The sequence below is a fragment of the Polypterus senegalus genome, chromosome 7 (genome assembly GCF_016835505.1).
Source record: "Polypterus senegalus isolate Bchr_013 chromosome 7, ASM1683550v1, whole genome shotgun sequence".
Taxonomy (NCBI): domain Eukaryota; kingdom Metazoa; phylum Chordata; class Cladistia; order Polypteriformes; family Polypteridae; genus Polypterus; species Polypterus senegalus.
The window spans coordinates 21658021-21683494 of record NC_053160.1 but is presented as its reverse complement, the minus strand read 5'-3'; the positions used below and the strand labels follow the sequence as shown (position 1 = coordinate 21683494).

The following is a 25474-nucleotide window of genomic DNA, read 5'->3' as shown; positions in this document are numbered from 1 at the left end:
CCAGGTCTTCAGTATCTGAAACGAGTTTTTCTGCTTTGATGCATGTTCATATTTGCCAACTGATCGCTGAGATATTTGCCCCAAAGTCAGCAGTTCAACTGTGGTTGTAAACCGCATATCACAGGGTAATTTTTGAACAATGAAGATAGGGTGACAGTGAAGATGAGACAGAGTCATGCAGGTTCTTAATAGAGTACTACTAAAACATTATGTTAACCCCTGGTTGCTGAATTCTTAATACATTAAATTACTGTTATATATTACCGTTTCCTGACATTTTACAGACTTAAAAAAGAATGCTACTTAATGACTTAAGTCCATTGAGGGCTTAAAGTACACTTTCTGAAAAAAAGTACTAGTGGTAGAAACAGAAATAGTCCTATATGAAAGGGTTTTGCTGAAGGTATGAAAAATGTAAAAAAAAGTTAATACTTAAGTCTATTAAAATTCCAAGTTTCATATTTGTTAAATTGTTATATATATTATGTTACAACTAAACTTTAAGGAAACAATAGATTTGTGTTAATATTGTACAAGGGAAAAATACAGTAAATTAATTCTTGTTATTAAATTGTTACATGTGTTACACTACTATGAAACTAAGTAAGCTATAGACTTTCATCAATATTTTGCAGAAAAAGTGTAGTAAATGTATTTTTGTCAGTCAGTCATTTTCCAACCCGCTATATCCTAACACAGGGTCACAGGGATCTGCTGGAGCCAATCCCAGCCAACACAGGGCGCAAGGCAGGTATATTCATAAATTCTTAAAGAATATAATTAATCAGCCTAATATTTCTTTTGCAGGTAGAAAGAGGTAGTCCAAAAAGTTGTTTTCTGTTCTTGGGAACAGTTCTGTGTGAGGTGAACTGGGTGAGTGTTTTGAGAGATGCCTTAAATCCCCATCCCTATCCAGACTCCCAGTTGATGGTTGTCTACCTGCTGTATTTAATGACCTTCTTGGCCAAGGAGGATGAACTAATTTCCAAGCCCGTAAGTTTCAACAGAGAACTTTTCTTTATACTTAAATTTTAATTTCAGTGCAGATATTTTAATCTTCTCTTTTTACTCACAGGAGTCCCCCCTTCTAAGCCTGCTAGGCCAGTCCACATCTATTCCGTGGAATTATGTAGACATTGCTTCCTTTCAGAATATCCTAGGCTATGTTAATAGCCATTACCCACCAGCAATTATCATCAAAAAGGATTCTTCCTCTGAACTGACTGTGAAATTACTAAAGATGGCAGCTGGTTTTGATGCTGGAGAGAAAATACCTCATCAAGTATGTAATATATGTATAGTCTTTTTAATTAGGGATATCATTTTATTTTTTTCATTTAGCATTCTGTTATAGTTCAACTAATCACTTGAGTATTTTATTCTGAATCACCACTAGTATATTATGATGCACAATAGACACATTTAATTTTTTTTATGTAATGCACTTACATTTAAGAAACAATTTTGACTATAGTACTGTATAATTAATATACCATACAAATACAAAACACCATTCAGTATGCAAATGCAATTATTGAAACATACACATACAGTCATGGCCAATAGTTTTGAGAATGGCACAAACATTAATTTTAACAAAGTTTGCTCCATCAGTCTTTATGATGTCAATTTGCATATACTCTAGAATGTTATAAAGCGTAATTAATGTAATTGTCAATAAAAGCCTTTGAAACTTATGAAATCCTTGTAATTATACTTTAGTATACCATAGAAACATCTGACAAAAAGATCTAAAAACAATGACGCAGCAAACTTTGTGAAAACCAATAGTTGTGTCATTCTCGATATGTTTGGCCATGACTGTACATTTATTTGTTTATTTTTAGTAAAATAGGTTCTTAATGTGCCAAGGTATAATAAAAAAAAATATTAATAAAATTCTACATGGATTCTTTGTGTGATTGTCCAGACTCTCTCTGGTCACTTCCAGCAATGCTCTAATGCACAGACTGTGCATTATGTCTTATATTTTGGCCATATTCCACATAGTTCTAATATTGAGCCTGTCATTGTTGATAACATATTTATTCTTCTGTCATTTCCAATGACAGGTACCCTGTTCAAAATGTTTTTGGTATTGATCCCTATGTCAGGGCACAATAAAATGGGGAAAAATCTCAGCAAAAGGCATGAAAGGACTCTCCTTTGGCGCTGATTAAAGCAATCTGTGCTAAAGTAGTGAGTGCCTTCAGCCTTGATTTCTGAAAACACTGGAGCCTTTTTTTTATTTTTTTATATCAAAGTCCATTATTATTGTTTGCCATTGCATTTCTTTTCATAGTGGCTTGCAGTGAAAGAAGAACATAATTTAATACTTTAGAAGTATGTACTTGTGAGAAAAAAATATAGATTGCTAGTTTTCTAATATTTATCTTTCTCCATTATGTTGCATAATCTTTAAAACATCCAATTCATTAAACACCTATCTGTGCAAAGCGATTTGTTCATATGAAAAAGTTTTCATCCTGTAAATAAGACAAAAGGGCGAAGACAGTCGTTCATCTAATTTTAGGAAAACAGTATTTTAAATTTTTTGATTATGTAATTTTTTTAAAGTAAAGGTTATCTTCAAATTTTAAAATATACTTTAACATTGGGGTATATGATACATTTCATGATACACAACACTGACATAATAAACACAACTCCATCACAAACTATAGTGAAAACAGAGCTTGGTTACGTATTCATTTACTAGAGGAGGAGTTCTGCTGCTGCTTACAAGCAGAGACTAAAACACGAGGAGGTGACCAAAAAAAAAAGTTCAGTTCTGGACTGAAGAAACTGGAGAAAAACTGAAGGACTTGATTATACAAATTGGACATGCTTAGAAACTCTTCATCATATTTTGATGAGTGTGCAAATGTTGTAACTGAATTAATCACAAAGTGTATGGATGAATGCATGCCCACAAGAACTATCCACATATTTCCTAATATGAATCTTGGTGACATCTAGTATTTACTGAAGTTACGCAGCAATGCAGTTTCAAAACAGTGATATGGAAGCATACAAGTAATGCACAAATTCAGAAAAGCAATTTAAACTGCCTAAACATAAGTACAGTGTAATAATTCCAGCTATCTTTGGCAGGGAGTAAAGATATTTATGGACTACAAAGAAAAGGCGAACCCAGTCTCATCTGCATTTTCACTTCTTAGTTAACTTAATGCCTTCTACTCCTGCTTTAAATGCAGTAACAAGCAGCATGCAGTTCATTTGCCTGCAGCATCACATGATTCATCATTTCGTTTGTTTATGATGTAAGAAGAACTTTTAAATGACTTAATTTCCATAAGCAATCTTTTAAATGGACTTTTAGGACATATTTTAGTGTATAGTGACCAATTATGTTCATCTTTAAACCAACAGGGGAGTTTAACTAGCAGAATTAGGTGTATTTACTGCAGGAATGGCACTGAAATCTTGTTTTTCTGTCTTTACTCCTTGGACATTCCTCACATCTTGCCTGTTTTGGTTTCTTTGCTGGTGGTGGGTTTGCAGCAGAACTTTCTCCGGTTGTTCTTTTGAGCTTCAGTGGCATCTCTTTGCTGAGATGAGAACTTCTGGCCTGTCTTCGGGAAAGTTGTTCTTGAACAAGGTCCAAGGCAAGCTTTTTCAGGAAAAGTCTGCTCCGCAATGCATGACCTGTGTTTTCGTGGTACACCGCATGAGCATTTATTCCGGCAACATTCACCAGTGAAAAGAATATAATAAGAGGTCATCTTCTGCTATTTCGGAAATACCAACGATACTCTGTGGGATTACTCTGGTGGGGTGCTAAACACCCAGAACGATGTAATACAACGTTATCAGCTCAAGGGCCCACCTCCGACTGACGTGCGCTCTTGCATGCATAATACGTTAGTCAACTTGCAGCTACTCAAGGCATCAAAAGAAATACGCATAACTTTGGCAACTGGGGTGTGCAACACCCCACCCAAGTAATGAAGGGTTAAGATAGGTTTAACTCTTAAAGCTCAATTTTTACTCGGCATTTAAATGCTGTATGACACGTTTGGTACGACGACAGTAGCAAAGTATGCCTTTATATTAATTGTGACATTGATATGACATCAGCTAAAACAAGCCATTTGCTTGGTTTCTTATAGAAATGATCAAGATAAAGATAAGATTCCCATCCTACTTAATTAGACTGTATGTTCCAATGACTGGCTACATGTAGCTCAAAAAGCCCATATAGTTTCCTGCTAAGTAGTCCATTCAAAAGCAGTACTTCGGTAACATTTCAAGCAGTTTCTTTTTGGTTGATGTCCTGTCATACATTATATGGTTATCAAGGCAGAGCCAAATAAAATGAAATATAAGGCTGTTATCAAGAGCTATCAACTTTTCTTTTTTGAGACTATTGGGTTTGATCTGCACATGTTTGCACTCTGTGCCAGAGTAAAGTAATAAATGCTAATGCTTTCAGTCTCTGATTTAAACAATATTTCAAATAAAGATTGTTTTCAGAATTGCATAACATTTGTAATTCTGATACACACATATATATATATATATATAAAAGAAGGGAAAATCCTCTAAAATGTATAGATAAATTAGCTTAGTAGAAGTTAATCTTTATTGCACACCCTGAAAATCAAGACAAGGAATACAAAACTGAAAAGGATCAAATAAAATTGCTTCACCTGTGGTAAAGAACCTAACAAATTATCCTAAATAAATTGAATGTCTTCAATATGTGCATTGCTTACAGATATCATTAATGTTGCTGTTATTATTCTGAACACATTCTGGTCATTTTTCGAGACCTGCTCAAGCAACTTCATCAACAGCTGCACTTTGATCATTTGATGCTCTGAGCAATGCATGTACTAAGACATAATTTACACAGACTTCACTAAAGTGCTTTGAAAAATGTTTAAGGTAAGATAAACATCATGTACTTCGCTACCATTTATTACTGTAGGAAATTAAAATAAGTATTACTTTGCATAGTACTGGGGAAGTGGATTAGATCAAGTCTTAATCGATTAATTATTGAGCTATGATTAGATTGCTTCTTTGCTCAAAATAAAAACCCTGAGTTGGACATTTTTCCTTGTCTTGTATGTTATCTTTTTTTTAAAATGCCACGGGTTAGTACTTTATTTACATTTAAAAACTTGCATTCTTTCTCTTCTCAGTAACCAACATTTCCTTAAGCCAAGTCAACCTGCTGTTGTAAATAGTTTTGTTCCTTTGTTTGCTTTACTAGGCAAGATAAGTTACAGCATTTGTTAATGTGAGCCAGTAATTTTACAGTTTTAGTAGCGGCAGAAGTGGTTGATGGCTTTTTATCTATTGATAGTTTTTTAAACTACAGATAATTTGCTTTCTTAATTAAGTTTAATTTCCCTTGTGTGTGCTTAACATGGATTATCACTTTGTAGCCATGACATTTATCTAAAGAAACAGTTGAACAGAAACACCTATGTTCAAACAATTTTGCACTCACATCAGACATATGAGATTTGGGGGGGCATAAGACAAATAATCGAGCACAGCATCGCAGGAAAATACTGTTTAACAATGTTTACTGTGCTGTGTTTCATGCAAGTGTTAGAAAGGGTGACTTGCTGATCAGGAAAGCTTACTAATGTATCTTGTCTTTGAGAACTTTTGCTTTTTTTTTGCTTTTGTGATAGTAAAACATCCTTTAAAGAGACCCACAACTGTCACTTTTTCCTGTGTTTAATTTCTTCAGACTACTAATATTCGGCCTTATCTCTATCTGCCAAAATTATTCTAGTTGGAGCAGGTTGTGCATTATTACTCCTTACATGTTAAGAGATTTCACTGTAGATTTTTTAAATAATTTCCAACTCTGATAAAGGACATGGGTACAAAAAGCAATCCTTACAGATAGAAGCAACTCATTCAGAGTCCCTAAAAATAGATTTTAATTCCAGTACCCTCTGCCTTGCTCTCCAAAGAAGGTGCATTCAGTATAAAAACTTACCTTGTACTGACTGCTAAAAAAAACCCCAAATGTTATCTCATTTCTGAAACAGACTAGCAGACTATTGATATTACACGTTTAAATGAAAAATACAGTGGTGTACAGTGTTCATTTGCATTATGTATAATGAGAATGTTAATTATCTATCCAATTTTAATCCCACTTAATTCAGTTCAGGATAATGGGACTGTCTGTTTTTTTTAATATAAATATATATATATGTATGTGTGTGTGTATATATATATATATATATAATAATTTGAATGAATTAGAATGAATGAGCTAGTGTCACCTGAATGTAGTAGACTTTAACACAGTTTTTCAGTTGGAAATGTAATATCTACTGTTAAGCATGTGGTAAATCTGTGAGTATTTTAGAGGATTTTTTGTCTCTTTGAAAATAAGCATTTTTAAGACTAAATACAAATCATAACTAATTCAAGCTTTAGATGTTAACGTGTTACATTCAACACAGACTTTTTTTAAATGTTTAATTAATTTCTGCTTTTTACTATTCAAGTGCATTGCAGCAAATTGAGCTTAACATTATTTGTACTTAATCTTGAAGACAAGTCCACCTTTTGTTGTAGAGAGTAAAACAATATTTGTTTTGTTTATAGCATATGACTCTGAAATGTCAAGCATTTTTGCACCTTGTGGTTGAATTCTTATGTGCCTTGGACCAGAGTGGGAGCATCAGCCTTGTGGCCCTGGATAAAGAAATGGAAAGCCTGCTAGAAAATATGATATTATTTAATCCACCAGGTATTTATTTTAAAAGATTCCTAAATATTAACTTAATAAGAATGGATGAGTTCCTAATCGTCATTGACATGTCTGAAGTCCTTCAGATAAAGACAAGTACAACAAAAATAAAAATAAATATATGTAATGTTTTCTCTTTTACCAGAGACAGACCTTCAGCAACGACACATGGCAATATGTGGTCTGTTTTCAGAAATATTAAAGCTACTAAATACTGCCAGCATATCCACGTCTGAAGCTCTACAGAACAGTCTAAGGAAGTGGGTGGAGAGGAAAGCCCGGTCACCCTTGGTTATGCCTCTTCTTACAGCGGCCTGCCGTAGCCTTGCCTCTGTTCAGCATATGGCTCACATCACTGAAGCATGCATTTTTGCCTATTTTACAGATGGTAAGATTCAGAACTATAAGGCTGGCAACCAAGACTGTTGACTATTACAACTCATGCTAGTTGTGTACATTTCCATATTGGCCAGCTAACACTTTATTATGCAATTTTTAGTTACTCTTAATTGTGGACTGTGTCTTTTCTTTGTAATATATTTTGTTTAAAAATGTTTTTGGTAAACCCTTATTGGGTTTAGTAGGAATTATATTAATTATTATTTACATTACCATTTAATGTGAAATTTCCAATTTCTGATTTTGCATCAAAAGCATCAGACTTTAAAAAGTATAGCCATTGCTTGGACACATTTCAGCCCAACAGCATTTCTGCTACTGCATATAGTAATTGATTTGATTTTTAACCCATAACAGTCTGTTCTACATACCTTTTAATTCCTTGTAAAATATGACATTCTCACCATTCCTCTCTGGTTCAGTATTATATTCACTTTTATCTTTTTCTGTTTTTTTTTTTTTTTCTTTTCCCTAATACATTTGATTTATTAGTACATTTTGTGTTAATCAGTAACTTTTTAAGTGTGTTGAAGGCTGGTGTTTGCCTTAATAATTATGACCTTCCGGTATTTTGTGGTTTTCATGTTAGGATGTTTTAGAAAAGCAGCTATAATGGATGAATGTCTCAGTTTCACCTTTCTGGAACCATCTTTTTCTTTATAGCTACTTGCCATGATCAGTACTCGGGTTGGGGTTCTATCCTTGTATCTCTTCAAGTGCCAGAACTAACAGCAGAGGAATTCTTGAAGCAGTGCCTCACTTTGGGAAGCTACTTGACTCTGTATGTCTATATCCTGCAACTCCTTAATCTAGAGCAGACTTTGACCTGTGAAAAGAGATGTCTTATTCTACTAAGAACCTGGATGGAAGAAGTGTTTCCCAGGTTAGAAACATCACCAGAAACCTCGTAAATATATTGAGCTTCTAAATAGCATCAGAAATAAGTAGTTTCACAGGACCATTTTTAAATTTATGTTTAATGTGTAGTGCAATTGTTGTTTTTCTAATCACAACTTAGATTTATAGCCCATTGATTGTGTTTTATGTACTTTAAAACTATAGATCTAGGGTCTAAGATCTGTTGAATTTTTGTTAGTGTTAGTGGTATTTCTTTTTACTTGTTATTGGCTTTGCTACAGTTAACACACATTGATATCCAGTAACATAGGAATTTGATTAATCAAACTGTCCGTATCGGGGATGCTCAAGTGCACATATGTTTCTTTTTAAAGGCTATATAGTACTCATTTTTGCCCATACCAGGAATTTTAAATTGATGTAACATACTTTGAAACTATAGAGGCTAACAGTGTCTTTTTTGCCTTCATGAAAGTCAGAAACATTCCACATTAGTGGTTAATACTGCTAATATAATATAAGTGAAATGAAATCACTCCTGTCTGTTTCTAAGACTTAATTTACTACTGTTTATGAAGACTTGTTTAGCTCTCTGTTACACATCCGTCTCAGTTTTCCAATTTAAACAGGTGTGTCACTTCACTGTCACTGCTTACAAAACACAACTCACCTTAAGTATCTTTGTTTTATTCATTAATTCATTTTCCAAACCTACCTAAAGCAATAGTTGGTCACATAATGTAAGAGCTTACTTACTCCAGCAGTATTTGGTGCAAGGCAGGAACCAGTCCTAGAAAAGATACCAATATGTTGCAGGACATACTTAACTAAATGAGACAAATTCAAAATCAGAAATCAACACATCCTGTCTGTCTTTGAAAGATGGGAATTAAATGGAATGTCTGGAAAAACTCAGATGGACACTAGTCTTAACTTTAATGTGTGTATATATAGTAGGATTATGATCCAAATGTTAGCAACTAGAAATTATACCTTTATTCACACATATGCTTCAACATTTTTAAATAACTACACTTTTACTGCATGGATTGCATGTTTTGTCAGGTTTTCATTTATAGGATGACAGGTATGCTTAGCTGAATTTAGTAGCATAGGGGATGTATGAAAATACTTCCTAAACCATTTCCTTAGTGGAAAATTGCAAGAAGGATATACTCATTTACTAGAAATCAAATGGGGCTTAAGCTGTACAATACAGAAGCAATACCCATCATAGTGCTATTTAAACAGCAGTGAATTTGTAGAACAGGAATCATAAATTCAACCTTATTCATATACTATACATTATAGTATGCTCACATTCTTGAGAGTGCTGTCCTTATCGTCTGTTTTATCATCCATTTTTTCATGCCAGAACACACTTCAGTCATCTCCACATTTTTTTTCCAGCACCACCGTGCAATTCTTTATTTTTTTTAAACTTATCTGTAATACATAGATCCATCTATCCATTATTCATCCCGCTATATCCTAACCAATCCCAGCCAACACAGGGAGCAAAGCAGGAAACAAACCCTGGGCAGGACGCCAGCCCTCCGCAGGGCACACACACACACACACACAGTGCAAACAATAGGGACCATTTAGAATCAATCGCCAGTGCACCTAACCTGCATGTCTTTGGACTGTGGGAGGAAACCAAAGCACCCTGAGGAAACCCACGCAGACACAGAGAGAACATGCAAACTCCACACAGGGAGGACCCGGGATGCGAACCCGTGCCGCCCTTAATAAATAAATGATGCTATTAAAAAAAAGTAAACACGTTATATATGGACTTCTGTTTCTGTGTTGACTGCTAGACTGGCACTGAATTTCTTAACAGAAGACATAAATACATATTCAAACAAGAAAATAATGGAGTGCATTTATAAGATAACACAACTAGTTTTTAAATGGCTTATGTTTCCATGCACTACATTGAGACACACAAAGTTGTTTAATATGAATAATATTAATATACGTTATTTCCATCTTTTAGTAATGCTTCAGATGAAAGCAAGCTGTTCTTGTGGTGGCATAAAGCTCTAGAACTGGTATTGATACAAGCCGAACAACCTGATGTTTGTGGACTGCGTCATCTGCTGCAGACTCTTCTTGCACTGCAAACTCGGCTCAGCCTTTTGGGGGAGGAGAGACTTGCATCTGGAATTCTTGGAGCCATAGGCCTTGGACGAAAGTCCCCACTGTCCAGCAGGTATAGAGCTACTTTTCCTATTTTTGTAAAAAGAAGTAAAATTTTCTTAAATATATTTTACATTATGTTTGAATTGCAATCATTTCCATGTCGTAACTAGTATCAGGTTAACATTTTGATTCTAACCTGTTAAGAGTAATAGAAGTGAAATTAAAGATGTTGCATTTTTCAACATAATTTCTGCACGCACCAGTTACTTGTTTTGATGTTTGCAAAGCTTTCCAGTGCCACTCACTTAAGTCTGGAGATAGTGTGAACGAAGAGTGAAAAGTTAAGAAAACACTTCTTAAAAGTTATGCTAATTTAAACATAATGGAGATTTTTTTAACACAAGTCACAGAATTCCAAGTAAAAGATGGATTTTCAAGCTTCTACGTAGTTGCATATTGCAAACAAAATATGAACTAGAATTTAACTTCTGCAGTGCTATGTGGCGTCTCTGTGCCGCAAGAAGGATATGAAAGTTATAGACACAGCCCATGAAACAGGAGCTAGACTAATTTCAGGACTGTGGGTCATAAACTCAGGAGTTTAATCTTTTCACCTTAAGCAAGGTGGGATTAAACATTGGCATCAGAGAAATGTTTAAATTGTAAAAAGATCTGGTAAAGGGTTACAAGTGATAGTGAGTATTGCTGCCTCCCACAGGTACAGCATCATAAATTGATATCTTGCTACTGGTCATTGTCAGCGGGTTTTTCTCTGACATTCCCAAAGATGCAGAGTTAGTAATTCTGCATTGGCCCTAGTATGTACCTGTATATGAATGTGAATGTGTGTGTGCAATTAGATCATACAATTGACTTATACCATGTCCATGGTTGTTTTCTACCCAGTATAGCCAAGGTAGGCTCTGGTACCCCATGACCCTGTATTGGATTAAGATTGTTTTGTAAGAACTGCTAAAATGAATGGCAGCTTTTATTTCAATATAATACATTTAACAAAAATATATTGAAACAGATAGAAATTATTTTTAAGTTTTTGCGAAATACTAAGTGTTTTTATATCCTCGCTCGCAGAGCAGCTTACCTACAGCAGTTTGGGTATTTGAAAGCGCCATATATGTTGACTTGACATTATTTTTGTTATGTCAGTGAAATATTAATTAAATAGCTGTGTTGAACTGAATGACTTATAATCATTTAAGAAAATCAATACAGCCTTTTGTTATTTTCTCATATAATGTAATTAAATTCAGTCGCATTTCTGAGTCAAAGAGAACAGCATTGTTTATCTGGGAGGTGGCTACTCCACTGAAAACAATATACGTGATTATTAAAAACATAAAACAGCTAGGAATTGTAGAACCCTGTAAATTGAGTAATGCTTATTTTTAAAGCATTTTTTGGCAGATCACAAACTTTTCAATAATAACCAGTGTTGGCAGATTAATGCTAAAACATTTTGGCCTATTGAATGTACTACGTCAGGTTAACCTCTTAAACATTGATCATTTCTAATCTGCAGATTTCGAGTGGTGGCCCGAAGCATGTCTACATTCCTATTGGTACAAGTCCCTTCAGAAGAGAGACTACGACTTCAGCCAGGAACTGATTTACAGCTTACACCAAAAGCACAGCAGGTGTGTTGGCCACCGAATATTTTTATAAGTAATTATTACAACCCATTTAATGTGACAAATATACAAAAACAGCAATAGTTTGAAAATTGAGGGACCAAAAGAGCCACAGTACTACAAAATGTTATCCCTGAATGAACAACATAGAATAAAACTGTCCCTCAAGTTAAAATAATCGCAGATCCTTGCCTTAATGCCTTAAATGTTTAACTGATTACAAAAAATTAACGTTACATCCCTATTTCAAGTGCAACAGTTTATAGGTTTATATTTATTAATGTTTCCGTAATTTAGAAATAAGATACCTATCAGAATTCTTTGTATTGACTTACGTGTTGGTCCTTTAAGCAGAGCTGGTCAGCCTATTAGATGATGTAGGTGGCCACCATTTAGGTAAGTTATGGGTTATGGGCCCAGGAACCTAAGTGGGAAACCATATGAGCATTGACCGTCACTGCCTTTAACTGTTTCACTAAATTGATCATGTTAGCCACTGTAGTTGGTATTGTGCAATAGCAAATCTTGCATATATATTGCGTGATGTTGTGTCCCCATTTGCCACAAAGCCGAAATTTTCCCAATTGCCACTCCAGTTGCCCTCATTGTCTGTTAAGCGTGCTAGTAAAGATTCTAAAGCCACTGAAGTTGCCGTGTTAACACCTGTTAATGGGTGGAAATAGGGCTACATCTCAATCAATTGCAAACCGAAAGAAAGTACATTCATAATGGAGGCTGCAAAATAAATACAATGAGAAATTAGCATCCAAATAATTTTAGAATGTTAAAATTGATATTTATCAATATTTTGATACTTTCAACAAACCCTAGGTGCTGCAACCAAGTATTAAAATTATGGGGAAAAAATGTCATTCTCATAAGGTGGTACCTTATTTGGGTAACATTGTTCCTTAAATATAGAAATTATGACTGCATAATGTGCTCATTCAGATTTCACTTTCTGTAATATTTTAAGTAAATGTTAATGATTTGTACTTTTCCTTTTCTCAGGCACTGGATGTTTTGGAATCAATGCCTTCAAATAAGCAGTATGCTGATTTTCAACAGTCAATCAGTCACGCCACCCAATTTATTAGACATCCTGGCCACTGTTTACAGGATGGTACTCGACTTCTGGCCCTGCTTATTAACTCGCTATATCCGGATATTTACTATCTCAATATAATACGATAGCTAAAATGGCTTCTTGTATAGACGAGCACTTTTAATTGAACTGATAAACAAACTTCTTTAAAAACAGTGTTTGAGTTAAAGAAGCCTAGCAGAAGCACTTGTGTTTTTGTTCTTTTGTTTTTTTTAATATGTACATAAAGATTGCTGCCCCTGTTGAACATCATTTCCTCTTTCTAGAAAAAAAAAATGTTATGGTCTATTGCACGGGTTTTAGGTATGCTTGGTTTTACCGCACATCTAAAATTTAGTAACTGAGAACTGACTTTTTTGCCACACATGATTTACAGTTTCTGGTGAATTTCTTTAAAGATTGTTATTCTTACTCACTTGTTTTAATGTTCACAATAAGCAGTATTCTGTTATCTATTTTTATGTTTGAACCTAAGCTTTATTATAAATTTTCAATCACTGAGTGGCAATATATTCTTACTACTTTAGAATAACAAATTCACTTTATATTGTAAAACATTAAAGTATACAACTCAAAAATGAAAAACTGAGATGCTATGACCATATTGTGAATGGCGAGCACCCAAACTTTGCTCAGTTTCTGCAGTGGTTTTGCAATCCTGTACACCAACTGTAAGTTTAATAATTCCTTTCCTGTGTTTTAACAAATTACTGTGCTTTCAGACTGTTTTCATTTAAGACTAAATGATGTGAAACACTATTTATAATAGTACTTGTAATGGGGTTGGAGCAGGATTAATATACAGAAGAAAGTGCAGAATCATCAACTCTATAGCAGTTTTCAGGAATAAAATATATAATTAAAATGATTAATTTTGACATTTGCCAGTTTTTCTTTGCTGCAAGAAGCTTTATGTTTGCAATCCTTGCAACGTTTTGAAAATTACATTTTTACTTTCTCTTTCAGTAGAGTATGGCCCCTAAAATGTATTCCTGGCAAAAGTTTTGCTCCTTTACAGTTGAATGGTATTTACTGCCTTTTCAAAAATGAAGTAGGTGTTTCATTTTCTGAATGGTTATTATATTGTGGAGGGTATAGTGCATTGGCAACATTTAGTGGATTTGCTTTTAGAAATTTTAAAGTTGGTTTTGAGAGCTAGTATTTCACTTGAGCACAGTACTGTTGTCAAAGTTATATGTTTAAATACTGAAATAAGAGATTAGCAGATCTGACTTCATTTTTAAAAATGTACAACAGACAATCATGAGCCATACAAAGATAAAAGTTAATTAAACCTGTGTGTGATTTAATCTAGATTGGAATCTTAAGGGTTATTAAACGAGCAGTATTATCTGTTTAAATGAATCTAATAAAAGATATATAATCTATATAAAATAATTTATTGGAGGAGTGAGACAGCTCGGTTTATTTATCGAAGGAGATTTGTTAATGTGGCATCTTTAATCAGGCCTTTGTGTATTTCCTAGAATTTTCACCTAATAAAGAAGCTTTATGATAGTCCTTTAGGTTTCACAATCACTTATTCACATATCATTTAATGACAAAACAGCTTAAACAAGAATGAAATCATCCTCTTCACTGGTCACTGCATTTTCATGTGTTTATAGGTGATCCACAAAACCTATTTTCATAAATGTCATTTGTGTAAAAATGAAAAATATAAAAACTGTTTTGTATTTTTTTTGTTTCTTTTGTGAATTTGATTTAATGATCATTCCAGAAAAAAAACTTTTAAATAAGTGTCTGATGATGTCATAAGAATTATACTGTGTGATGGAAAAGTATGAATCCTTTTTATGATTTATGCATAATCTGTTCTCATGGTTGTCTAGTTTATTTTAATTTGACTTTCTGCAAAAATAACATTTAAAGTAGACAGAATTAACACTGAGCTAATGAAAATCTTGATATGTGCATGTATCAATTTTTAAATATGTAATTCATTTTTGTTTTATTATCAAAATACTCAGTAATCTAATATCAAAGTTAAAATGTGGCTTGCCTTATAAAAAGAAATTTAGTACCTGACCTACAGCTCCCTTCTGAGGACTTCTAATTCAAGGTTTGAAACTTTTTTCCTTCAAAGCTTTATATGTTAATGTTGCATTTTGCCAAAAGCATTGAACAGTACAAATCATCAGAGGGCATGTTCATAAATCACTGAACCATGTAATGCACTGATAAAGGAAAAAGATTTTTTTTATTATGTATTTTTTGCAATTAATGTTTTTGCCATTCAGAAATGAGACTTGATTATACCCAGTTTTTGCATACTTTTAGTATAAATTATTGTGCTCTGTTTATGAACAGAAATTCTGAAAAATTAGCATTTGAAGTTACAACTGATACTGCTTATGTCAGCAGTTAATTGCACATAATATAGATGCAGTTTATTGCTGTATCACACAATCTGTTTTTTGTGCCATTCTAGTGTATTGAACTTGTGTACTTTTTATTGTAATTATCCTTCAAACACCTGGTCATGTGAATATGTGTGGAAGAAGATTTTCACATTATTTGAAGATCTAAATATGTGTTATATAATTAAAATAACTCTGGTTGCATTTTTGTTTATTGTGAATTATTAAACCATAGTTCTTTCAGTAGCTGACAAAGCAAGCATATGAAGTGAATATTCTGTTAAATAGTTACAAGAATAACATATAGCCAGTAACTTAAGTTTCCAAATCCAAAGTTGCAGGGATCCGAAATCAGAAGGGTAGAACCTACAGTATTGGACTACCAGACTTCACAGGAGTACATTGACTCACATTACGCTGTTTCAGAAATCACATGTGCTGAAAAACTGGAGTGGAAGAAGAAAACTGAGGCGATCACTCCAACAATGTTATAGTGCTTCACAGACGGTACATTATTTGGGAATTGAACTCCAGTCTATGGAGCTGTGTGGTAAAGATGCTCACTCCACAGAAAACAAGTTACAGCCTATAAAAAGTATTCCCCCTTTTGGAAATCGGCACTTTACATTGTTATACAACATTGAATCACAGTGGATTAAATTTTGGTCAAAAGAAAAAGACTCTTTTATGATAAAGTGAAAATATTTTTGCAGAGTGGTCTGAGCGGAGTGGTGGCTCTGTGACTAAGGATCTACGCTGGTATCCCGAAGGTTGCCGGTTTGAATCCCATCACTGCCAAAAGAGATCCCACTCTGCTGGGCCCTTCAGCAAGGCCCTTAACCTTTAATTGCCCCAGGGACGCTGTACAATGGCTGACCCAGCGCTCTGACCCCAAGGGGTATGTGAAAATTAACAAATTCCTAATACGAGAAATTGTATAAGGCGAAATAAAGAAGAAAAAAAAAAATTAATTACAAATATAAAACAAAAAATAACTGATCACAAAAGTATTTAATGCCTTTAAGTCAGTCTTTAGTAGATGCATTTGTGCCATCCATGACAGGCTCGAGTCTCAGTGCACAGGTCTCTTTCTTTCAGCGTTGCACATCGGCTCATTGCCATTTCTACTTATTCTTCTTTGCAAAACTGTTTAGGTTCATTCAGGTTACATCCGGATTGTGTGTGAACAGCCTTTTTCAAGTCCAGTTGCACATTTTGAATTGGCTTCAGATGTAGACTATGATGTGAACCCTTTACTTTATGCTTTGAGTCATTGTCATGCTGAAAACAAATCTTCTCCCAAGGTGCAGCTTCTCTCCAGGACTTCCCTGTAGGCATCATCACAGCATGAAGTTGCCACCATCATGCTTCATAGTGGAGATATGTGTTTTGGATACGATGCAGTATTCAAACATATTCCAGCTGACTTAAAATTCTCCATTCTTCCAAGATGCTGTGTGTGTGTTTTTTATTTTTTTTTTTTCCTTCTTCTTTTCTTTCAACAGTGGCTTTCCTTTTGCCACTTGCAATAAAGCAACAACTAGTAAAGTACCCAAGCAACAGTTGTTATCGGTACAGTATCTCCAGTTTTATCCGTTGTAGCTTGACACTTTTTTCAGTGTTGACACTCTTAGGTCTTTTGGTGGCTTCCCTCACTAGTCTTTTTCTTGCATGATCACTGAGTTTTTGTGGCTGGCCATCTCTAGACAGATTTACATCTGTGCCATACTATTTCCATTTCTGAATGATTGATTTAACTAGACTCCAGGGATATTAAGTGACTTGGATATTTCCTTGTCTTCACTCCCTTCTACTTTTTCAATCACCTTTTCCCAGAGTTGCTTGGAGTGTTCTTTTGTCTTTATTGTGTAGAGTAGCCCACCACATACAGATGCGTTTATACTACAGTCAATGGAAAACACCAGACAGGTGATCTTCATTGAAGTATACAGTTGTATCCTGCCAGTTTTAATTACTGGAATATTCCTAATGGCCACCATGTACTGTACAACAGATGTCGATGAAAGTTAAATTTTCAAAATGTCAGAAATCCAAATTGGATTTCTGTTAATTAAAATATTATTCATATCAGTGTAAATGTGTGACTGTTTCTGAAAGAAGTTATTTTTAAAATAGTAATTTTCTCAGTATGAGCACAAAGCAGAAAAGTGCAGTATAATGTACATCAGGGGTGCCGAATATGTCGATCGTGATCGACCGGTAGATCGGAAATGTAGTGCAGGTAGATCGCGTTGCATTCAAAAAAATGTTTTTTAAACGTTAGTCTATCATATATCCTCCCAATGGCATTTGCCACTTGATTGACATACAGGGCGGCCAGTCTGAGATCTCCTTTCTTCTATCACACTGGTCATCCCGCACGCACGATCAAACGCGCAAGCTACTGCAAAACTCTGGCTGTGATCTAGTTAGCCTTCCAGTTTATATCGACTAAAGAAGGGATTTAAAAAAAAATCATTTTTGGGGAGAGTATGGGCTGGATGTGGAATTGCAAGAGGATTTTTTTCTCTCATAATGTCACAATCGAAGTGTGTTTGTCTGATCTGTCAATTTCTCATTGCTATTCCAAAGAGAGAAAATGTGGAAAGGCACTTTCGAACTGTTCATAAAAACTACGAAACTGACTTCCTTTCAAAAAGCGATCTGAGAAAGAGAAAGGAGAGGGAACTAAAATCGCAGTTAATCAGACAGCCATCATTTTTCACTCGGCTGAATTCAAAAGCAAAGGCAGACACACCGAAGCATCGTTCTGGGTGAGTCACTCGATCATTAAGCATAAGATGTCCTTCCAAGATGAAGAGATGGTGATAAAGGATGCCTTCATTGAGGCAGATGGCTAGGGAGAAATTCCTGCTGAGATTTCAAGACCCCTGGCCGGAGAAAAAGAAGTTTCTCTTTGTCATTAAACATGCAGAATACATGCAACTTAATAATGATCAATGGCCGCTAGGCTTGGCATTTATTTCCGATCTGGCCAACATGTTGAATGAGCTTAATTTATGGTTGCAAGGAAAAGAGGGTAACCATGGTCCGTATGATTAGCTCAGTTAATGCTATCAAACGAAAAATGCAACATTGCAAATGCAATCAAGCTGCAGCGCCTTGATTTGGGGAACATCCAAAACCTCGCGTCAGAGCTGGAGACGCAATGGAAGGCGTGTGCGCAACTTGACAGCATACGCTACACAAAGCAGATTGAAAATTGCCTGTCAGACTTTGACAGACGGTTTCAAGACTCGGCTTTACTTGAGCCAATCGCTACATATAAGTGCTATCCATTTAGGGAAGACGTTGAGGGTGATTCACCCGCATCAAAAATTGCAACACTGTTTCACCTAAAACTCCTCTACAGTGGAGGATGAGATTTTGACATTACAGGATGACCTTCAGCTGAAGTCTGGGGCTCTTGGACAGTTTTGGAACTTACAGAGGAAAAATACCCAAACATGAGCAAATGTGCTACCTCCTTGACTGCATTATTTGGCTCTGCTTATGCGAGTCAGCCTTTTCCCACATGAAGATTATTAAATCCAAATACTTTAGTGACCATAAATGGATTGAATTGTTATTGTGCCATAAAGGTTATTCAGTTATGCAAGGTACAACAACATACTGTACAGTTAGATCCATAAATATTTGGACAAAGACTTTAATCTAATTTTGGTTCTGTACATTACCACAACGAATTTTAAATGAAACAACTCAGATGCAGTTGAAGTGCAGACTTTCAGCTTTAATTCAGTGGTGTGACTAAAACGATTGCATACAAATGTGAGGCAACTAAATCATTTTTTAACACAATCCCTTCATTTCAGGGGCTCAAAAATAATTGGACAATTGACTCAAAGGCTATTTCATGGGCAGGTGTGTTCAAGTCCGTCGTTATGTCTTATCAATTAAGCTGATAAAAGGCCTGGAGTTGATCTGAGGTGTGGTGCTTGCATGTGGAAGATTTTGCTGTGAACAGACAACATGAAGTCAAAGGAGCTCTCCATGCAGGTGAAAGAAGCCATCCTTAAGCTGCGAAAACAGAAAAAACCATCCGAGAAATTGATACAATATTACGAGTGCCAAAATCTACAGTTTGGTACATCCTGAGAAAGAAAGCAAGCACTGGTGAACTCAGCAACGAAAAAAGACCTGGACGTCCACAGAAGACAACAGCGGTGGATGATCGCAGAATCATTTCCATGGTGAAGAGAAACCCCTTCACAACAGCCAGCCAAGTGAACAACACTCTCCAGGGGGTCGGCGTATCGATAGCCAAGTCTACCATGAAAGTAAATACAGAGGGTGCACTGCAAGGTGCAAGCCACTCATAAGCCTCAAGAATAGAAAGGCTAGATTGGACTTTGCTAAAGAACATCTAAAAAAGCCAGCAGAGTTCTGGAAAAACATTCTTTGGACAGATGAGACCAAGATCAACTTCTACCAGAATGATGGCAAGAAAAAAGTATGGAGAAGGCGTGAAACAGCTCATTATCCAAAGCATACCACATCATCTGTAAAACACAGTGGAGGGAGGCAGTGTGATGGCTTGGGCGTGCATGGCTGCCAGTGGCACTGGGACACTAGTGTTTATTGATGATGTGACAGAGGACAGAAGCAGCCGAATGAATTCTGAGGTGTTCAGAGACATACTGTCTGCTCAAATCCAGCTAAATGAGTCAAATTGATTGGGCGGCGTTTCATGGTACAGATGGACAATGACCCAAAACATAAAGCCAAAGCAACCCAGGAGTTTATTAAAGAAAAGAAGTGGACAATTCTTGAATGGCCAAGTCAGTCACCTGATCTTAACCCAACTGAGCATGCATTTCACTTGTTGAAGACTAAACTTCAGACAGAAAGGCCCACAAACAAACAGCAACTTAAAGTAAAGCGCTGCAGTAAAGGCCTGGCAGAGCATTAAAAAGGAGGAAACCCAGCATCTGGTGATGTCCATGAGTTCAAGACTTCAGGCTGTCATTGCCAGCAAAGGGTTTTCAAGCAAGTATTAGAAATGAACATTTTATTTCCAGTTATTTAATTTGTCCAATTGCTGTTGAGCCCCTGAAATAAAGGGATTGTCTTAAAAAATGCTTTAGTTGCCACAAACGCCTTGTACGGGGCTCTCCATTATTAGAATGTCTTGCATCCCGTAAAATAACGCTGGTGCTTATTGTCCCTTGTAACCTGGGTGTCTTGTCCAGGGTGATTGTAATTTCAGTAAAATTAGTGACCCACGTGTGATACCATCTTCCAAATCGGCAGAGCTTGAATGAGGATGAGTTTTCAGGGTTCAGTTAAAGGGTGTAATAGGGAAACTCTCAGTAATGCTGGATTTTAAGAAGAAGATTGTAACAGTGTTCAGTATGTGAGCTTGTTAGGGTCCAATAATGGCTGAGCTGGGGCTGATAACAGAGTTGCTGACCTTGTAGGCCACACATCTTTTGAGACCCATCTCTCCTTATTTGCTGGTCAAGAGCCCACATTTTTGATATTGTTTGTTGTTGTCCAGCATTGGTCACCCAAGATGCCGGGTTCTTTCAGAAACTTTTTTATTATCATTCTCCATTAAGATATGGGTATCAAAAAGAATGTGGCCATCACTAAAAACCACATGGGGTATGTAACATATAAAAAAAAAATCATTTTTGGGTGGAGTATTCCTTTAACTGTAGTACTGGATTATAAGAATCCCACTCTTTGCATTAAATCTTTAATTTGAATTTAATGACCTGAACAAAATGTATTTTTTAAAAAAGGTTCTGCTGATTGCTCATTTCAAATATGATTTTAATGGCTTATTTTTACATTCCATTTTTCTATGAATACTGCATCAAAGAAACCACTGCGATCTTGAACGTAGAAAATGACCTACTAATTTCAAAATGTGCACACTAGGGGGTGCTCTCTGCAAATGTTATGCAGTATCTGTTACTGATTTGTAAGGAAAAATGTGAAATGCATTGTGTAATGTCTTGTTGCTATGTGCTTATCTGCTGTCATTTACAAGGTTACGTTTTAAATTGTTCCTTCAGTGTCCACCATTGTGATCCTCTAATGGCCCAGTGACGCGACCGTCCAATAAAATAACACTGATGCTTATTGTCCCTTGTCACTTGTGTGTCTTGTCCAGGGTGATTCTAATTTCAGTAAGATTAGTGACCAAATGTGATGCCATCCTCCCAACAGACCGAACGTGAATAAGGATGAGTTTTCAGGGTTCAGCTAAAGGGTGCAACTGCTTTTGAAATAGGGAAAATTTCATTAATGGTGGATTTTAAACAGAAGATTGTAACAGTGTTCAGCGTGGGATTGTTAGGAACCAGTGATGGCCCTGCTGCTGCTGCTAACCGAAGTGCTGACCTTGTAGGCCACAATTGATCTTTCTGGTATCATCAAGTTATGTTCACAGTGGAGCCGGTAGTATGAGACCCAGTGGCATGAAGGCTCAGTCCAGTCTCAATTACACTGGTGCCAGAAGTGGGATTCTCTTCCACAAGAACCTTTCATTTAAGCATTAGTTATGGTGCTGTCTCTCAAGATCCCCGATCAGTTTCTTTGGTTATCCAGATGTTGTCTTGTAAAGAATTAAATCTGATGTTAGAACAAATGTAATTTTAAATCTCTAATTCTAATTTCATTGTTTGATTTGTGATAAACTACTGTAAGGTGTTTCAAAACTAATCACTGTTGCATTTTGTTTGTTGATATATTGGCATTACCACATTCATTATATAACTAGCTGTGTAAGCCCATGCTGTAAAAAGCCCAGGGTCCTAGAAATGTAGAGATGTGAGGTAATTGAAAGGAGCTACTCTGGGCGTCTCTCTCCTAGGAGGTTTCATTTTGCTGATGTGCTCGCCTCGCTTGTGTATTAGTGGCTAAGCGACTTTGTCTTTCTTCGGAGGTTTTGTTTTGACGTCGTGCTCACCTCACTTGTGTATAAGCGGCGAGAGGAAAAGTAAAAGGGATACCGTTTTGCCGACATGCTGGCCTCGCTTGCATATCCTCAGAGGTGGAGCTCTTACCCTGACTCCACCTGTCGCGTCTGGGCCAGACAGACAGACAGACACACAGACATACTTCCATGCGTAGATGTTTGTATACAAGATTTGTTGCTGCTAAGTTATGGCAAATATGTTCTAAAATTTGACACGTATGAAAGATCTAAGTTTTGGGGTATGGTGGTTATCGTCGCTAGTCATGACAGTAGACGGTGATATGTTATTAGCACATACAAGTAAGCATGTCACTGTACTTTATACATGCCAGTGTTGCGTGATTGGACTTGCACCCTCTCTTGGATCGATTCCTGCACAGTACCAATAGCAGTTTTTATGGGTAGCACAGAGTTTGGCACTGCTTCTTCGCTTCCGCAGTCACTGGGGTTCAATTTCCAACTTGGAAACTCCTTATATGTGTTTATTCAACTATTCAAGGTTCACCCTTCACTCCGGAGAAATGTGTTTGGTTCATTAAGACCTCTAAATGAGGTTGAGTGTGTGCAGGAGTGCCTGTGCTGAACTAACGGGCCATTTGTTCTCATTCATGTAAATATTTAGACTCTTAGTTGAGCACTTTTGGAAGCAATTACACCGTCAGGTTATCTTGGCTAAGTCTCCACAAGCTCTGCACACCTGGATGTGCACAGTTTATCCCATTCTTCCAAGCAGATCTTCTCAAGCTCCGCCAGATTGGATGGGTAGTGTTTGTAAGCTGCCATCTTCAGGTTGAGACGTTCTGTGGGTTTTAAGTCTGAACCCAACTCACGTGATTGTGATGAGTAAAAGAAGAACCCAAGTATCTTGACTGTCAAGAAAAAGTTGGTGCAGTTGTTTTTTTGAAATATTCCAGCATACATTGGATATACAGTGCATCCAGAAAATATTCACAGCGCATCACTTTTTCCACATTTTGTTATGTTGCAGCCTTATTGCAAAATGGATTAAATTCATTTTTTTCCTCAGAATTCCTCAACCTGAGTAAAGTTTACTTGAGATTTTTGCAAATTTATTAAAAATTAAAAAACTGAGAAATCACATGTCCATAAGTATTCACAGCCTTTGCTCAATACTTTGTCGATACACCTTTGGCAGCAATTACAGCCTCAAGTCTTTTTGAATGTGATGCCACAAGCTTGACACACCTATCCTTGGCCAGTTTCGCCCATTCCTCTTTGCAGCACCTCTCAAGCTTAATCAGGTTGGATGGGAAGCATCCGTGCACAGCCATTTTAAGATCTCTCCAGAGATGTTCAATCAGATTCAAGTCTGGGCTCTGGCTGGGCCACTCAAGGACATTCGTAGAGTTGTCCTGAAGCCACTTCTTTGATATCGTGGCTGTGTGCTTAGGGTCGTTGTCCTGCTGAAAGATGAACCGTCGCCCCAGTCTGAGGTCAAGAGCTCTGGAGCAGGTTTTATCCAGGATGTCTCTGTACATTGCTGCAGTCATCTTTCCCATTATCCTGACTAGTCACCCCAGTTCCTGCCGCTGAAAAACATCCCCACAGCATGATGCTGCCACCACCATGCTTCACTGTAGGGAAGGTATTGGCCTGGTGATGAGCGGTGCCTGGTTTCCTCCAAACGTGACGCCTGGCATTCACACCAAAGAGTTCAATCTTTGTCTCATCAGACCAGAGAATTTTGTTTTTCATGGTCTGAGAGTCCTTCAGGTGCCTTTTGGCAAACTCCAGGCGGGCTGCCATGTGCCTTTTACTAAGGGGTGGCTTCCATCTGGCCACTCTACCATACAGGCCTGATTGGTGGATTGCTGCAGAGATGGTTGTCCTTCTGGAAGGTTCTCCTCTCTCCACAGAGGACCTCTGGAGCTCTAACAGAGTGACCATCGGGTTCTTGGTCACCTCCCTGACTAAGGCCCTTCTCCCCAGATCGCTCAGTTTAGATGGCCGGCCAGCTTTAGGAAGAGTCCTGGTGGTTTTGAACTTCTTCCACTTACGGTTGATGGAGGCCACTGTGCTCATTGGGACCTTCAAAGCAGCAGAAATTTTTCTGTAACCTTCCCCAGATTTGTGCCTCAAGACAATCCTGTCTCGGAGGTCTACAGACAATTCCTTTGACTTCATGCTTGGTTTGTGCTCTGACATGAACTGTCAACTGTGGGACCTTCTATAGACAGGTGTGTGCCTTTCCAAATCATGTCCAATCAACTGAATTTACCACAGGTGGACTCCAATTAAGCTGCAGAAACATCTCAAGGATGATCAGGGGAAACAGGATGCACCTGAGCTCAATTTTGAGCTTCATGGCAAAGGCTGTGAATACTTATGTACATGTGCTTTCTCAGTTTTTTTTTATTTTAATAAATTTGCAAAAACCTCAAGTAAACTTTATTCATGTTGTCATTATGGGGTGTTGTGTGTAGAATTCTGAGGAAAAAAATAAATTTAATCCATTTTGGAATAAGACTGTAACATAACAAAATGTGGACAAAGTGATGCGCTGTGAATACTTTCCGGATGCACCGTATAAAGTGTTATTTTCCAGCCCTTCTCTAGTGGATGAAGCGGGTTCAGAAAATGGAAGGATAGACAGATTTGCGTAGCTAGAATTAGCAGTGGATACATATGAGGACATGGTGGCTGCTGATGAGGTAAACTAGAGGCTTTCCTAATTTATCAGGGCACATTCAAATGCAGGTAATAAAGCTGTGATGTTTGGAGGTGACATTAGGAAGGAGTAGTGAAAATCAGTCAAAAACGTTTTAGGAATGATGCAATGCTGGGCAAGACACTTGAAAATGCAACTCGAAATGTAAATTTTAGATGGAGACACCTGGGCAACGTCCATGAGACAAATGATCTAACTGAGAGCAAACTGGCCAGATATGCCCAAATGGCCATCAGGCGATTCCCCTCATCATTTCTTTGTCATTTGCAGTAGAACATTTAGCACGGCGTAAGGTTGACATTTTTGAAATATAGGTTATTTTTTTTCCACAATCTTAACCTGCTGTAATTTGGCCCTGATGCTTGCTTTGGTTGAACAAAGTCATATTTAGTCATTTTACAAAATAACAAGTCTCACGTTACTTACATTTGCTGCCTATGGAGCACTAGTCCAAACATAATACTTGCCAGATATGTCTACGTCCACGCAGAAAAGTCTGTGATTTCACAACAAATGCCTTCTGCATGATGAGAAAGCAATGTTTG

At 36.7% G+C, this 25474-nt stretch overlaps 1 protein-coding gene across 1 annotated transcript in view; it reads left to right on the top strand.

Annotated features, from left to right (window-relative positions):
• epg5 (ectopic P-granules autophagy protein 5 homolog (C. elegans)) overlaps window positions 1-15495 on the top strand; it is a 115296-nt gene extending 99801 nt beyond the window's left edge. Inside the window, exons 38-45 of the mRNA XM_039758345.1 lie at window positions 808-993; window positions 1076-1282; window positions 6607-6751; window positions 6897-7139; window positions 7814-8033; window positions 10011-10226; window positions 11697-11811; window positions 12817-15495. Coding sequence (XP_039614279.1) covers window positions 808-993; window positions 1076-1282; window positions 6607-6751; window positions 6897-7139; window positions 7814-8033; window positions 10011-10226; window positions 11697-11811; window positions 12817-12999 — 1515 coding nt within the window. The 3' untranslated portion in view covers window positions 13000-15495. The remainder of the gene's footprint in view (window positions 1-807; window positions 994-1075; window positions 1283-6606; window positions 6752-6896; window positions 7140-7813; window positions 8034-10010; window positions 10227-11696; window positions 11812-12816) is intronic.
• Window positions 15496-25474: the final 9979 nt, after the last annotated feature.